Raw genomic sequence first — 16,850 nt, forward strand, 5'->3', positions numbered from 1 at the left:
TGTTGACCAGGATGGTCTCGATCTCTTGACCTCGTGATCCACCCGCCTCGGCCTCCCAAAGTGCTGGGATTACAGGCTTGAGCCACCGCGCCCGGCCTGTTTCCAAATTATTTAATCCAAAAGTCCCAATGAAAAAGAATATAACACATATGTCATGCTAAAGGTTTACTAGAAAACATTTTAGAGTTGTAACAACAAATTTTAAATTAAGCACTTAATTTTAAGAATACTTAGCATATTAAAAACACTTAGCCAAAAAAATACTTCAAATTGGGTATTGCTGATTAGAAAATGGTTCGCCAAGACTACTGCTACTGTGACTAAAGAATCCCAGTATGAGTCTATGTGATTTTATCTTTTCTTCTGCTGTTTTTCAAAATTCCTGAGAATGACACATATGTATTTTGTCATTCACTCGTTCCCTCAGGTTCTAGCAGAGCATATGGACAAAACTTGAGAGGCAGGGGTCAGGAAAAGATAGCTATAGGAACTAATTAACAATATTAATGACCATGGTAATTAGCAGCATATGGACTGGAATTTATTATTGTGTCGAGACTATGACAGACACTGTGCATCCTCAATCCTCACAAAAACTCTCCTATGATTAATATAAATAAATCTCTTTTTTCCAGATAAGGACACCACCTCAGAGAGGTTAGTAAATTGCTCAAGGTCATGGAGTTAACAGTGGTTAAAAACAGCAGTGGATTTGAATACTATCTGAATCCAAAGCCCATATTCCTTATACTACCCCAAATAAGGAACAATAGAATACAAAAAGATAATTTTTTGTTGGGAGAGATTAGGAGAGCTTTATGGAAGAAGGAAAGGGGGTTAAATGACAACTCCAGCTTGCATTCTACACTGAAGGCGATAACTGTTAGTATGCTGGAGAGGTAAGAAACCCAGGAGAACAGGCAATACAAGTAAAACAGAGGAAAGCCTTAAATAAAATTGTAGCAATAAGGACAAAGAAATATCTCAATACAGTATAGGCAAATGTCCTGCCCCAGGGATACAGAATAGCCTTGAGAAGTAACAATTAACCATCCTGTGAACAAAACTGTAAGATGTGTGAGTTTGATGTCATGAGAGTAAAATATTAATAAGGATTTTATTTAGCCTAATGACAGGTTAGTTTTTCATAAGTCAGATTATATATTACATTAGACATTAAACTGCTGTCTTTAAGGTTTAATACTTAAAAGGTAAATATTCGCTGGGCACAGTGGCTCATGCCTGTAACTCTAGCACTTTGGGAGGCAGAGGAGGGTGGATCACTTGAGGTCAGGAGTTCAAGACCAGCCTGGCCATTATGGTGAAACCCCAGGTCTATCAAAAATATAAAAATTAGCCAGATTTGGCTACTTAGGAGGCTGAGGCAGAAGAACTGCTTGAACCTGGGAGGTGAAGTTACAGTAAGCCAAGATCATGCCACTGCACTCCAGCCTGGGTGACAGAGTGAGACTCCATCTCAAAACAACAACAACAAAGTAAATTATTTTAAGGTTTAGGGAAACAATGATTTCTTAAATTCTGAAATTATTAGACAATATTAAAAATGGTATCCCAATGCAAAGTTTCTTATACCTTTCTGGATTAAAGATCATTTAGAGAAACATTCATAACTACAGCTCATAAAATATACAGTGGCTGAAAATACTAAAGGTGAGGATAAATATACTCTATCGTCAGTAATGTTCAGATTGTAAGGGATTATATAATGGTTTCCACAGCTGCTTTTCTTGTCTGTTTTGTCAAGCTCAAATGAATAAAACTCAAATGAATAAAAAAGTACCCTAAGGAGTGGGTTCTCTTTTTCAAAGTCAGAATTTAGATTTCACGTTAGAAAACACAGAAAAGTTTTGTTTTTCTTTTTCAAAACCTGTATTAAAAGTCAGTGGTTTTACTACTAAGTTTTAAGTCATATGTTTTCCACTGATGTTTCTCCTCAAAATAAAAATTCTGTTTTTGTCCTCCTCAGTTTAAATAAATCCCCTCAAAATCTGAAGCATCCTGTTATCAAAGAGAATAGTACTTCCCTAGCTTTCCTACACTAGTAGCATTTTGATAGTGCTTAACAGATTTTATTTTACCTTAGCTTAAAATAATCAATCTTTTTGACTCAAAAGCCAAAGTATACATTCCTTTTCCTTTGATTAGGTCCTACGTTATGACTGAGGCATTCACAAAGAAAAATAAAAAATGAAAACCTCTTTATGTGTACAATATTTATAGACTTACATCTTAAATGGGGTTATACGATATTTGTTTAATCTTTGCTCTGTGTACTATTATGTCTTTTGTTCTCATCCGTGTAGGGGATGAGCTGATTATTTATGTCGTAACAATAGGAGTTCATGTACCACAGTGAGGATTTTTTTCCCTTAATCTGAGAGGCAGCCACTAACAAGCTTCAGCGGGAAATGCTTTATGTAAAAACAGTGTGAACCTCTTCCTGGGCTAATAAACTGTTCTTTCTGCCAATGAAAGAAAATCAATTTACAACTGTAATTAATTTTTAACATGCTCACTATTTTTATACATTCACAGGTTGGCATATGTCCAATGACTTATGAAATATCCTATCCTGTTTGTCCTGGAGGAGCTTTGCAATCTGAAACATATTAAATTATTTAAATAAACAAACTTAACACGTGAAATGTCAGTGTATGAGTGCCACACAACCCAACAAGCACCACATTTGATTTGAATTCAGGAGACGTGACGGTTCATGGCATATATCAAGAGAGTTCAACTGACATTTTTACACACACAAAGCAGAGGTGGTAAAGGCAGCACATGGCAGAGATAGGCAAATATCGTCAAAGCAGTTCAACTTGAAATCACCAACATGAATTTTCATTCCCCCAAAAAAGGAGCATGGTTTGCTAGTCTTCAAATATGTTCAGATAAACAAAAAGTAGCATGTATGTTTATACATAGAGAAACTGAAGATAGAGCCTCTAATCTCTGAAACTTTTTAGCATGCAAATTGACTGCAAATCTTTAGCAACCACAAAGGCCATAACTGCATGTTAGGAGAATGGGAGGTCATTCAATGAATGACCCCCATGTTCACGGACAGCATTGTGCAAGAGATACAAAAATGAACAGACAACGTCTACGTCCTCAAACATGAGGGTAGTTGGAGACAAACACATAAAATGGTAATGACATAAAATGAGTGCTATGTTAGTATTATAATATGCATAAACACAATTATCTGATTATAGAGAAGAAAAAGAACTAAAAGGGAGGGGGGCAAAGTGCAGATTCATTGAGAAATGACATTTGGGAGATGGACCATGAAGCGTAAAAAGAGAGCTCAATAGTTGTAAGCGGACAGTACATGCAACAATATAAAAACATTTAAAATTAGTGTGTTTTCAGGGAGGAAACAGCCTATTATGTAATGTATATATGATGAATGAAAGTGGTAGAAATTGGGGCCAGATTATGAAGGACCTGGCAATAAATGTTACTTTACTGTAGACCTGGTTCTGTAGATAATGTAACTCATCAAAAAAAGTGTAACCAGAAAAAGACCAAATTTATCTTTTAAGATTTATGCTGATGACTGTATGGATAATGAACCAGCAAGTGTCTAGTTACAAGGAGACCAGTTAGAAAGCTGGTGAAATCGTCTAATAAGGAAGCTACCGATTTAAGGTAATGTCAGTGAGGGTGGAAAAAAAAGGAGCATGTTTAAGAGATATTTGTATTTTGGAGGAAAGACAGACTGGACTTAACCAAGTAAATGAAGGGGAGAAAATGATATGGTTCACCAGGAGACGGAGGTTGCGGTGAGTCGAGATCGCGCCATTGCACTCCAGCCTGGGTAACAAGAGCGAAACTCCGTCTCAAGAAAAAAAAAAAAAATGATATGGTTCAGAGATAATTTCTCCATTTAGCTAAACTAAAAACTAGAAACTGTGTATTATCTTTGTTTCTCTGTATTATCTTTGTTTCTCTACCACCTAACAATATATATACCACATGGTAGGTGCTTAGTAATGGATGAATTAATTAATCATTAGTTTTAAAATCTAGATAAGGCTGAAAACCCAGGAAAAGATTTAGGGAATAATTTGGTTTGAGACATACCAGTGTGTGACGTATATGGATCATCCAGGTACAGTTCAGGTTCAGCTGGCAATATGGATGGAGAACTAGAGAATAAGTGCTAGAAATATGTATTTCAAAAGCCACCAACATACACACAGCATTTAAAGCCAAGGGAGTAGATAAGATAGCTCCGGGTAAACCTAGTTCCCTTTCTTGTTAACCATGGAAGCATGATTACTTTTGATTCTAAGAATTCAATTATCCACCATCATTCAGAGTGACCAAATGTGAGGGAGCATTCAGGTACTAAAAGTTACCTGGGCCTAAGAACCCTGGTTTTTTTTACCTAGAGGAAAGGACAAAGACTTCTCTGCAGCACCAGCTACTGCAGTATGTCTATAGATGGCCAGGTATGGCCAGTCTCCTTCAAAAAAACTCCAATTCATTGTGTGCTGACAAGGAATCAAGACAATTTCTTACTGGAAACCCCCTTTAAGCACCAACATGTCTTTTAATAATCTTTTATATATTTTGTATTTTTTGGGGTGGGGTGTTGCTCTGACACCCAGGCTGGAGTGCAGTGGTGCAATCACAGCCCTCTGCAGTCCTGACCTCCCGACTCAAGTGATCTTCCCACCTCAGCCTTCAGAGTGGCTAAGATTACAATCATGTACCACCACACCTGGCTAACTTATTTATCGTAGAGACAGGGTCTAACTTGAACTCCTGGGTGCAAACGATCCTCCTACCCCAGTCTCTGAAAGCGCTGGGCTTACAGGCACGAGCCATCATGCCCAGCCAGAAGTTTTTTAAATATACCACACATTTCCATAACGAAGATTTTTCTAAATCATTTATCTCCTAACCCATTCTTATTAAAACTCCTCTCATTTAAACCAACCTAGTCATTAAGTTCTATCTAATGCACAAATTTGCCTATATAATCACTATATATTAGCAGTACGGAATCTCTTAAAAATGCATTTGGAAGCATATATCCACACAAACTTTTTTGTGTGCTGTCAGGTAAAAATGTGTCAAGTTAAATAAAATTCATTGAGTTCAATATATTTCCACCAAAAATGTGAATAAAGGATATATATTTAGTAAACTTATTGGAAGCAACACTAAGCTTTGAGAAAGATAGTTATAAAATATTGCCCACAAAAATAAAGTATCAATGTGTTATTTTATACAAAAGTAGAAAGCATAATTTATGCAATTTTTAAAATCCTTTAGGCAGTTTTTTATGTGTCACCCTTAGGCACTAATTTTATTTTTTTAGAGTTTGGTGAAAATGTCTACTGCTGGACTGATATACTCACAAAGGCAAAGTGGCTACACTAAAAAATTTAACAGCAGATTTAGAGAAGGCAAGAAAATAGTAGAGGAAAACACTGTTCTTTTACAAATGAGAACAAGAAAAGCAATCTTTTATCCCTGGGCAGTAAAGCAAAATATGCTGTGCTTTTTAGTATCCTTGGTATAATTAATATTGTTATTACTTACAACAATAGTACAACTAGCAAAAAATCACAGGTTAACTTTACTCTTTGCAAACATGAAACATCCCAAAACAGTTAAAAAAAAAAAAAATCTCCTGAAGAAGGCATCTACTACAGAGTGGTCTGACAGCGGAACAGTAATATGTCCACACCAGGGGTAGTAGAAGATTTGAGAATCTCATTTACTGCACCAGTGGAGACTGAGCATCATGGCGGTGATGCTCTTAGCAGCTAGAAAAGAGCTGGCCTCTATCAAACCGCATCCCTGCTGACCTATTCATCAGCGAAGTAGGCATTAAGTAAGGCTCCTTTACCAACCTTGGGATGAAATGCCTTACAATCTCAGTTGTTGTTAAGGAAAAAACATAGTAAGATTATTAGGAAATGTTAGCATTCAAGTTATTTTCTGTGATTTACATAATTTCCCTTAATAGCATCAAGAATTACAGTTGAATATTAAAGAAACATTGGAATGCTGGTACAGGACAAACGAAATGCAAGAAATTGCAAAGGAAGAGCTCTTCACATTTCTAATACTTTAGTATCCATGGAATTTCAAGGAAAACTGTCCCTTTTAGTTACCAAGTTTAATGTCTATAAAGATAATGCCCACACTTAAATCAATTTATATGAATATCTTACAGCTAGATTTTAGGATGTTACTCTTTATGTTTACAAGATTCAAACTCTTATCTACTAGATTTCTAGTGTTATGTCACTAGCGTTTAACAAATATAGCTACTTTTTGTAGAAATATAAATAGAACAACCATAATACTATGTAATATGCAAATTAATTTTTAAGGTAAAGAGGTTTTATAATCATAAAGTCTTCATAAAATTAGTTTATTTAAAGTGCTTTTGGTTAAAAAAATTTATAAAAGCAGTTTGAAATCCTGTATATTATAAAAGGACATAATGAGTATACTTTTCCATTATGAAGTATTTCAAATATAGCCACATAGCTTTTTAAAAGTCACTCTGGCTGCATATACTAGGCCATATACAATATACTGATTACTTGTCCATAACTTAAGTTCAAAGTCTTGAGATTGTCTGTCACCAATGTCATAACTAAATTTAATTGGGTATTAAAAAAAACTTAGTTATAAATATGAAACAATCATTGCTTCAAACATTTAAGTTCAAGGCATGTTAGAAGGAAATATTCAACAAGCAGGTTTGTTATGACTCAGTAGAAGACACTTAAATATCTAAGTTTATCAAATATTAAGAATTATGTAAGTAAAAACTCTTATTTATTCACTTTAATTATTAGCATTCACTTTAAGTATTTAAGTATTAGTTTCTTCAGCATATGTATGTCCTCACAGTAAATACACATATATACTATTAACTCTAAAAGTATAAGCTAGAATCTGGTAGCTGCACCAGTACAAATGAAGGGCTGTGGAAGCCACAGACACATCTTCATTTCTGTATTCTCTTTATCCAAAACAATGCCTGAAACATAGCGGACACTTAGTAAACATTTGTTACATGAAATTTTAAACAGAGAAAGAAAAATTTAATTCCAACCATGGAAAAAAAAGATAAATACTGACTTTGAATTTGAAGTGTGAATTAGATTAAAATATTTTTATTTTTAAACATTTTAGAATTAAATAAAAATTAACAAAGTCCCCTCTTTACTTTAAAAAACTCAAAACTATACACATTTATTACATATCTACCTGTATTTGACTAAATATGTAAAAATTTGTTTTTGGTGTAATGAAATGTTAGCTACCTTAAAAAGTACAATGTAGCAAAAACATCTTCCTACAGCTATGGTGAATTACAGATCAAGTATCTGCTAAAAAAATTTTTCACAGATAAAACAACTAAATTATCATTCTGCTTTCTGATTGATGATAAATTCATTTTGGAAAAACAAATAGTTTGGATATATCCTATATATCAGATAAACCAACACCTAAATGAGTAGTAAGCTTGTCTAAATATTATTAGAATAAATGAAACCTGTATAAGAAACAATTGTTGATTCATGACCAAAAAGCTGAACTCATGCAACAAATAACTCCAAGTGTATTCCAACATACAGTATCATGACATGAGTTCATAAGCAGAGAAGGTACCAATGGAAATGCATATTAAAAAATATATATTGGTATAATAAACTATGCTCCAAAATGTTTATATACATTCTTATAAATGAAAATAAATTTGCAAAAACACTCTAAATTTTTTATTATGTACAACTAAGTATAAAACCACTCAGAAATTAGGTATTAATCATGGAAAAATCCAATTTGTCAATATGGTACACAGAGCTATTATTTTTAAAAAACTATGCTCCTTTTCTTATCTTTCAGCTATTTCTTGGTATTCATTCAGAATATATTATTTTTATAATAGAGTAATAAAACCTTTTAAATGGCAGAATTAAACTACTTTCAAAAATTATTTTCTAAAATGCAAATTGATCAAAGAAGATCAATGATAATTAAAACATACTCCTTTTACAAGTCACTTTAGAAACCTATACCAATGATTTTAGGAATAAACTCTCCAGCAATTTTATCCTCTGGAAAAAAATAAAGCAAGATGGCTTAAGATGTTAAAATAAGTGATATATCTCACAATCTTAAAGAACTATATTCCCATTGCCCTCACCTAACTATAAGACTATTTGGGTGAGGGAGGTAAGAATGAGTAAGAGAAGATATAGAAGTATAAAACAATGAAACAGTAATTCAAAAATTCCCAAATTGTCACTTTTCTTTAAGAAATAAAAAAATATTCAATTAAGAAGCATAACCTGGCTTTTTATACTTCTGGATAAAAGACAACAGTACTTCTTTAAAAGATGATAAATGGTCTTCAAAACCATATCTGATCAAATTAAACATTTAGAAATAATGCCTATACACTTTACCCATTTACTGCATGTATTCCATTCTAATGATGATAGAAGAAAGGAAAGGAGAAAAGAATGAAATACCAGAATTAATGCTTTGTCACCCAGAAAGTTCAGGCATATATAGAAGGGCTACATTTATCTTACTGGAATAAAAATTTTTTAAATGATCCAAGATAATGACTGCAAAATTGTACTAAAAGTAAAAATCAGGTAAGACTAAAGTATCTAAAAAAAAATTCAAAGCCATATTTAAGCTTAATAAATCTGAGCATTAACATAAAGTGTATGTGCTACTATTCTCTTTACTTATGAGACTAAAGAGTTAAGGAGCAGACTTTTATTTAAAATTCAATAGAGAATAAACAAATTCAGAATAATGTCAACTACAATACAATATTGCTGCCACTACTATCATAAATTTATTATTCTCAACTGGAATTTTAATAAACTTTAAAGAGTCCTTGAGTTAATATTTTTATAACTTCATTATAGAACAGAATAGATTTAAATAAAATACAGTGGAAATAAACTTTTGCTTCAGGAGAATTCTGAATGTCTATATCATACATGACAAATTTATACAAAAAAAATTTTAAATAACTATTTAAGCAGTAAATCCAGCTAGAAAAATAGCACATCACTATCACATAAATTCTTAAAACAGGTGAATACAAAAATAATACATGATCATCTCATATAGACACATTACAACCAATGAAAAGCAATTTACTTCCAGGTACAAAATATAATTCATTGCCAATTTACATTTTTATAAAAATGTAAATACATACATACATACATGTTTATAATTACATTTTTCAGCAATTTTATTTCCATTCAAACGAACCAATGTGTTAACAAACTTCTATATACGTCAGAGGCAGTATTAATGGGTAAAAGGTACATTTTCCTGGCTCATCTTAAAGCTAGAATGTAAAAACATTGCCATCTAGTGTTCGTACCAAATAAGCACTTCCAAAATAAACAGTATTTCTGTTTTTCACTAACAAATTAAGTGCGTGTTGGTTAAATACAAACTGCCATTTGCATCGTTAAGAGTATAATTTTGATAGATGAATAAAAGGAGAAAGAAGAAAAATAGAAAAGGTCACTGGGAGTGAATGGGAAGAAGAAAATATAAGGCATGTGGGAGAAATACTCTTTGGATGTGATTCCTGCCACATTTTGTTCTTAAACACATTACTTGATTTTCTTGGATACTTTACTGACCAAGTAAAAGTAAAGATCAACTCCTTAGAACTAGTTGCATCTATCCCTATATACTCCCTTCCCTTTGTATCCCAAATGAGAACTAAGACCAAATCCCTAAATGACTTGTTATTAAATTAACATAAACAAATTCATTTATAGCAATACTTTAAATACACAAAATTTACCATTTTGATTACAAAATGTTAATTAGAAGGGATAAAGAATAAAAAGATCAGCAACTACAATTGTCAAGCTTGAAAAAAAATTACCTTAATTAACCAACAAAGATGCATTTCGGACCAAGTTGTTCTCTTAACTATGTAATATTACTGGCACTGCTCTACCTACGAAGACTTCTGACATTGCTCATCACAGTCAAAGGCTCAGAGCAGCTAGTAAATCTCTAATCAGAAACCTCCCACTGTTTTTAATTGCCATATTTCTTCCCAGAGGATAAAACTGCTGAAGAGTTTATTTCTAAAAAGAGAAAATGCTCTAGGCATGTAAGGTACAATATGTAAAGTACCAATAATAAGGTGTGACATGTGGTGGCAGTAGTGCTACTATGACTACTACTACTACTACTACTACAATCACAACTACAATGACTACTATTACTACAATATAACCCCATTAAATTCCAACCAAACCAGTGTGACAGTACACAAGTATGCCCTGCTTTTCATACATTTTTTCGGATCATATTAACCCTTCTTTCTGAATCTTTAAACTCTATCCTTTGGAAATAAGACATCAGGTGATTTTAATCTATTATTTCTCTATTTACCCATTTACACATTTCTATATAATAAACATGTATCACTTATGTAAATTAGAAATATTTAAAGAACAAAAACTCCTACACATTCTCTAAAGCCAAGCCTCATTTTTCATCTTCTCTGAATTCTTTCATCCTGCCCAATCTAGAAGTGATCTCTTTCTGCTCTAAACTTCTCAGGAGGACTTACAGCCTTAAGAAAGTATTTTTAAGTATATGCTTTAATCCCCTAAAACAAATTATAAGCTCATTGAAAGAAAAAACATGTATTATCCTTCACTGTGCCCCCCAACACAGGTAATTTTTGGGCACCTGAGAAGGACAATCACATGTGATGCAAACATGTTTCTGCTCTGTTAAAAGCATTATCTATCTCACTTCCTTAGGCTTTAAATCTCAAAGGTTTACCAGTTGCATATTATAAAAGTTGTTTAATCTCTCTGATGTATTGTAAAGCTCAACTGCTTTTGATAAAGACCTGATATTTTAAAATACTTGCTAATTTAGTTATTGCAACAGTAAACACAAAACAAAAAATTTGTATGTTGTATGTAGAAAGGTATTAATAAAAGGTAAAGTTTGATTAAAAACCAATTTCAGACAAAGCATTTTTAAAAAATATATAGAAAAAAATCCCTGTAACACAAATTAAAACTGAATTACTTTTTTAAAGTTATCAGCGTTAGGAACCTACCAACCTATCTATCTAGCTATCTACCTAGCTATTTAAGTAGCCTAGTAACTGAGTGAATTGCGTTGCTTCAAGAACATAAAATGAACGTAGAGACAATTTTCTATACATGCTGACACTTATAAAAATTATCTACATTCAATGTTGAGAAAATTGAGACTATATTTGTTACTCAAACTCATCTCTAAATGCAAAATTAAAAGTTGACAGCATACATTTGATTCCAAAGTATGACAGCTATTCTGGGGCCAGATTTATTCCATGAATTGATTAAAATGCATATATTATTTACATATTTCTCAACCTAAAAATGCATAGAGAAAACAAAATGCTCACTGCAATATCTGACATGACTTTGCTTTTAAATAAATATTAATTACATCATTTTGCTTTTTCTTCTAACCACTTGTACCGTGTGCTAAACACTGTTTTTTTGGACCATTTAAGAAATCTACTGTGACTTTAGTTTTAATAAATTGTTTTTTCTTAAAATGTCAACTAAAAAACAAACCTTAACTATTTAAAGTCATATTTTCTACTTTTATGCTTTTGCTGCCACCTAGTGAAATTGTGAGAACTTAATATTCTGGAAAATAGCATTTTTTAATAAAAGCACAACTATTTGCAAAGTACACAGATGAGGAATAAGGACATTTGTAGATAACTCTCTTACAAACAATTTTTTAAAATTTTGTTTTCATTAAATTATAATTCATCAACTTAGTTATCAAGCCACTTGTTTAACTGGCAAGATAATTATACTCATTTAATTTTAAAAATTCCTTTACCAAAAAAAGAGCCAAATTAAATTATTTTGCCATGAGGTTATACTTGTAAATATAAGCAAACTTAGTTATACTGCCAAAGATTCTATATACGTAATTTTCAATAACCAGAAAAATGGTTTATTATATAGTTAAAGCAGCAACATATGCTGAACAAAAACGTGAACACATGGAATTCTATCAACTCTACTATCTGAAGAATCCCATAAAGATGACAGATAATAACCTATGATTAAGCTTACCTGGGAAAAAATATTTGCTGTTGGAGCAACTCTGCTGTCCACGATACTATATAATATTGCTAATAATCTGTCTAGTGGAAATGGTTTTGGCCCAAGGAGATGATTGCTCGTCTGTAGTAAACAAAAAACAAAAATAAGAATTTTCGTCTTATAACAGAGCACTGACTTTCTGTACTACAAAACTGCCAATAACAATGTATTTATGTATTATACAGTTCCCCCAAAAATGCTAATAAATGTAACCTGCAGTCTCTAAGTTATAAGTTCACCTGATATGATCATGATTTATCTTTTTTTTACAATTGTTTTGTTTAGAGACAGGGTCCGCTCTGTCACCCAGGCTGGAATGCAGTGGCAGTGCAATCACGGCTCACTATAGCCTTGAATTCCTGGGCTGAAACCATTCTCCCACCTCACACTCCCCTCTTGAGTAGCCAGGACTCCAGACACACACTACAATGCTTGGCTATTTTTACAAATTATTTTGTAGACACAGGGTCCCATTATTTTGTCCAGACTGGTCTTAAACACCTGGCCTCAAGCAATCCTCCCCACCTCGGCCTCCCAGAGTGCTAGAATTACAGGCATGAGCCACCATATCCAGCCATGATTTATCTTTTAACACATTCCTCAAGATTTCTGACTTAGTATCAATAAATATTAATTAAAGAACTCACAGTCACCTAGTCCAGTCCTAAATATACCTCCCATTTTGCTGTTATAACCAGGTGTTAAGTGATTTTGCAAAATCCAAGATAATAACCAAACCAGGTTCCTATATCCTAGACTAGAGCTTACTACTTATTTCTCACAATTCCTCTTTGTACCTCTGCAAGGAAAATTTATTTGTTCAACTTTAGTAGCTCTAAAAAGATCAATTACAGTAAGTTGTAGCTTAACTTAGAAAACTAATAAAATATTTTATAAAGTAAATAAGCTATCAGCCTAAAACAATGTAAAATTTTAAAAAAGTTTTCAAGACTGTAAAAAGTTCATACTTTATACAAACTCATATGGTATAATTCATGTCATCAGAAATGAGATACAGTGAGCAAGTTCCAGTTTGTTAGCAGATAATTTTAACAGCAAATATTTATTTATTTATTTATTTAGAGACAGAGCCTCACTCTGTCACCCAGTCTGGAGTATAGTAGTGTGATCTCGGCTCAGTGCAACTCCACCTCACAGATTCAAGTAATTCTCATGCCTCAGCCACCCAAGAGCTGGGATTGCAGGCATGCACTACCATGCCTTGCTAATTTTTGTATTTTTAGTAGAGATGAGATTTTGCCATGTAAGACAGGCTGGTCTTAAACTCCTAACCTGAAGTGATCTGCCTGCCTCGGCCTCCCAAAGTGCTAGGATTACAGGCATAAGCCATGTACCCAGCCACAAATAAGTACTTTATATGAGCAATGGCAAATGAAACTGGAAACTATATTTACGTGCGTGGGAAAAACCATTTATTTATTTAAAAGAAGAATGACTGTAAAGAAGAGCACCTACTCAGAATTATACTATGAAGTTTTTAAGCTCAGCTATTTATTTCTAAAAGACAGTTAGAAATCATTTTCCAGGTCTTAAATTTTGTATGCTTTTGTCATTAAATACTTCAAATATATAAGAGTACAGAAGTGAATATAATGAATAGCAATGCACTCACCAATTTTATGTAATATACTGTGCAATACATGCAGAGACACAAAACATTAGGTCACATTACAAATAAGCTGAAGCTTCCTTGAACCCTCTCCCATCCTATTCTCCCTTTTCTTCTCTAGAAAAATTCCACTATCTAGAATTTGATGTACTCTCGTGAAGGTTTTATACTACCACATATGTATCCACGAACAATATACAGCAATGTTTGCATGGTTTAAAATTTTATATAAATTATATCATTTTGAACATACCTTTCTACCAATTGCTTTTTGAGATTTATCCATATAGATACATAGACATAGAGCTATCCATATAGATAGCTATATAGAGCTATCCATATAGATATAGAGTTATCCATATAGATAGCTCTAGTCCAGTTTTAAATTACCTTACAGAATTCCATTCTATAACTACTTTAAAAAATTCATTACTATTACAAATAATCCTGTGACTGACAATCTTGTACATTTCTCCTTGTGCACATGTGTCAGTTTCTCTAAGTAGGACTACTGGATTAAAGTACAGAGGCAGAGTCAGTGCTATGTGTTTGCCAACACTGATTCTTCCCTGACACACAAGAAGACTACATTTCTCAGTCTCTCCTGCAGTTGGATAAAGGTCATGTAACTGGGGGTTGGCTGTCCAATGGAATATGAATAGAAGTGATGTAAGCTACTTCCAAGCCTGGTCTTTCACCTTCTTTCCTTTTAGTGGCAACTTCAGAGTCCACCATGTTTCACTTCATATCACTATAAGATGAAAGAAGGCCATTCAATTCATGTTCAGTATGTTGTAAGCAACATAAATTTTTTTGTGTGTGTAAGGCCAACATGGGTTTGGGGGTTTGCTTCTTACTACAAGCATAACAAGTATCTCCTGACTAATACTAACATTAACTTCACATATTAACTTCAGTAGATATTGTCAACTTGCAGAATAGGCAGACTCTCACTCTTCTACATTATCACCAGCACTTGAAATCATAGACTTTGTTTTGCCAATCCAAGAGTATGAAATATCTTGCTGTTGTTTTAACTTGCATTTCTCTCATTAGTGAATAAAGCTGATAATCATGTCATGATTATTAGACATTCAGGTTTCTTATTGTATCATTTATCCATTGTGCTATCAAATTTTTGTCTTTTTCTTATTGGTTTGTAATGAGTCTTTAAAAATTCTAGACATTAGGCTGGGCATGGTCGCTCATGCCTGTAACCCCAGCACTTTGGAAGGCTGAGGGGGGTGGATGATTTGAGGCCAGCTTTGAACTCCTGGGCTTAGATGAGTCCTTGGTGAAACACTGTCTCTACAAAAAATACAAAAATTAGCCAGGCATGGTGGCATGTGCCTGTAGTCCCAGCTACTCAGGAGGCTGAAGTACGAGGATTGCTTAAGCCCAGGAGGTGGAGGCTGCAGTGAGCCGTGATCAGGCCACTGCACTGCAGCATGGGCGAAAGAGTGAGATCCTGCCTCAAAAGTAGATAATAAAAATTCTAGGCATTAACTGTCTGCTGTGGGAGTTCAAGAAGAGTGGTAAATATCAGTGCAGGCTCTGGAGTCAGGCAGTCCTGGAATTGAGGAAAACTGCCTCTAAGAATGAGAAAAACAAAACTCAGTTTCTATAGTGCACTCTGTAGTTCAAAATTCTCCATTTTCTGACAAGAGAAGCCACAGTGGTTTGGACATACAAGGTAGAAGAAGTGATGTGAACAGTTTAAATGCTCCTTTCAGCAATTTCAACCTTACCTGACCCCACCTTCAAAACACTTAGTGTTTTTAATCCCTAAGCTTTTTCCAGGTTCCTAAGGCCAAATCAGCTAAGTTTGGGGCTTAGGTTTCAGCCTTTTCTCTAATCTGCTTGGTCACCTCAATATCTCCCTACCATGCAATTCCAAATTTTGGGGGTCTCTCATCTGATTAGTAGTTATGAGTTTACTTTTTTTATTTCTTCAACGTTACTGTCATGGGTGCTTCAAAGGGGAAAGAAAAGAGAAAAATGCCTGTATTCAACTGGCTGTATTTAACTAAATAATCCAGGGTAAACTTCTTCATCTACTAAGTCACTAAAAAAACTGTGCCTAATCAGTTTTAATCTCCAGCACCAGCTCACTTAAATGTACCTTCAATCACTATAGTCAACACAACAAAATTCTATTACATTATAACAGTACCTTATCAACATAAGTAAGTTCCTATATTTAAATGACAAATATAATTATAGATTTATCTATTACCTATATTATCTTCAATTCTTAAGTTTCTGCTGTTAGAGAAATTAAAATGTAAATACCTTTTCGTGTTTTTTTAGAAAGTTGGTTTTCTTGATTTTTCCATGATGCTACAATTAAGAAAAATAAATTTTAAGTTGAAAAGACAGTATTCCACAAAACCAGAAAACATGATTTATTTAAAATATGGCACACATAATACTAATCTATATATCTTAAATTTTTAAATTGTTATTCTCCTTATCACCTTATATACATATTTAACTTGATATTTTAGGTCAATTTTATCTAGACTTGGATTGGATGTAAGATTGCTTTTGCATGTAAAATAAAAATTTCTAAAATAAAATAGTGACATTTCCTAAAAGAACTTATTATATTGATTTAGTATAGCGTATTTATTGCTATAAAATGAAACTTCCAAACAGATATGGATTTTTATTCATCCCATAAACAAGTCTGGCAATTTATATAATAAATGCTGACGGAGAGAATTTTAGCTAGGCACAATTCACACAATAAATGCTGACAGAGAGTATTTTAGTTAGGCACATTCCAATAATAAACGCTGACGGAGAGCATTTTAGTTAGGCACCCAGGATTCAATAATTGGGGAAAACAATAAATGTGGTCCCTGCCCTTTAGAAACTAAAGAGGGCCGGGTACAGTGGTGCACACCTGTAATCCTAGCACTTTGCGAGGCTGGGGCAGGAGGATCACTTGAGGCCAGGAATTCAGGACCAGCCTGGCCAACATGGCAAAATCCTGCCTCTACTAAAAATACAAAAATCAG

At 33.4% G+C, this 16,850-nt stretch overlaps 1 protein-coding gene across 2 annotated transcripts in view; it reads right to left on the reverse strand.

Moving 5' to 3' along the window:
• ORC5 (origin recognition complex subunit 5) overlaps window positions 1-16,850 on the reverse strand; it is a 92,445-nt gene that overhangs the window by 28,347 nt on the left and 47,248 nt on the right. For both annotated transcript variants that reach the window (XM_017506240.1, XM_017506241.2), the window contains 2 exons: window positions 16,120-16,167; window positions 12,168-12,278 (listed from right to left, as the gene is read on the reverse strand). In XM_017506240.1, coding sequence (XP_017361729.1) covers window positions 12,168-12,278; window positions 16,120-16,167 — 159 coding nt within the window. The remainder of the gene's footprint in view (window positions 1-12,167; window positions 12,279-16,119; window positions 16,168-16,850) is intronic.

The sequence above is a fragment of the Cebus imitator genome, unplaced genomic scaffold (assembly GCF_001604975.1).
Source record: "Cebus imitator isolate Cc_AM_T3 unplaced genomic scaffold, Cebus_imitator-1.0 Scaffold352, whole genome shotgun sequence".
NCBI classification, from domain to species: Eukaryota; Metazoa; Chordata; class Mammalia; order Primates; family Cebidae; genus Cebus; species Cebus imitator.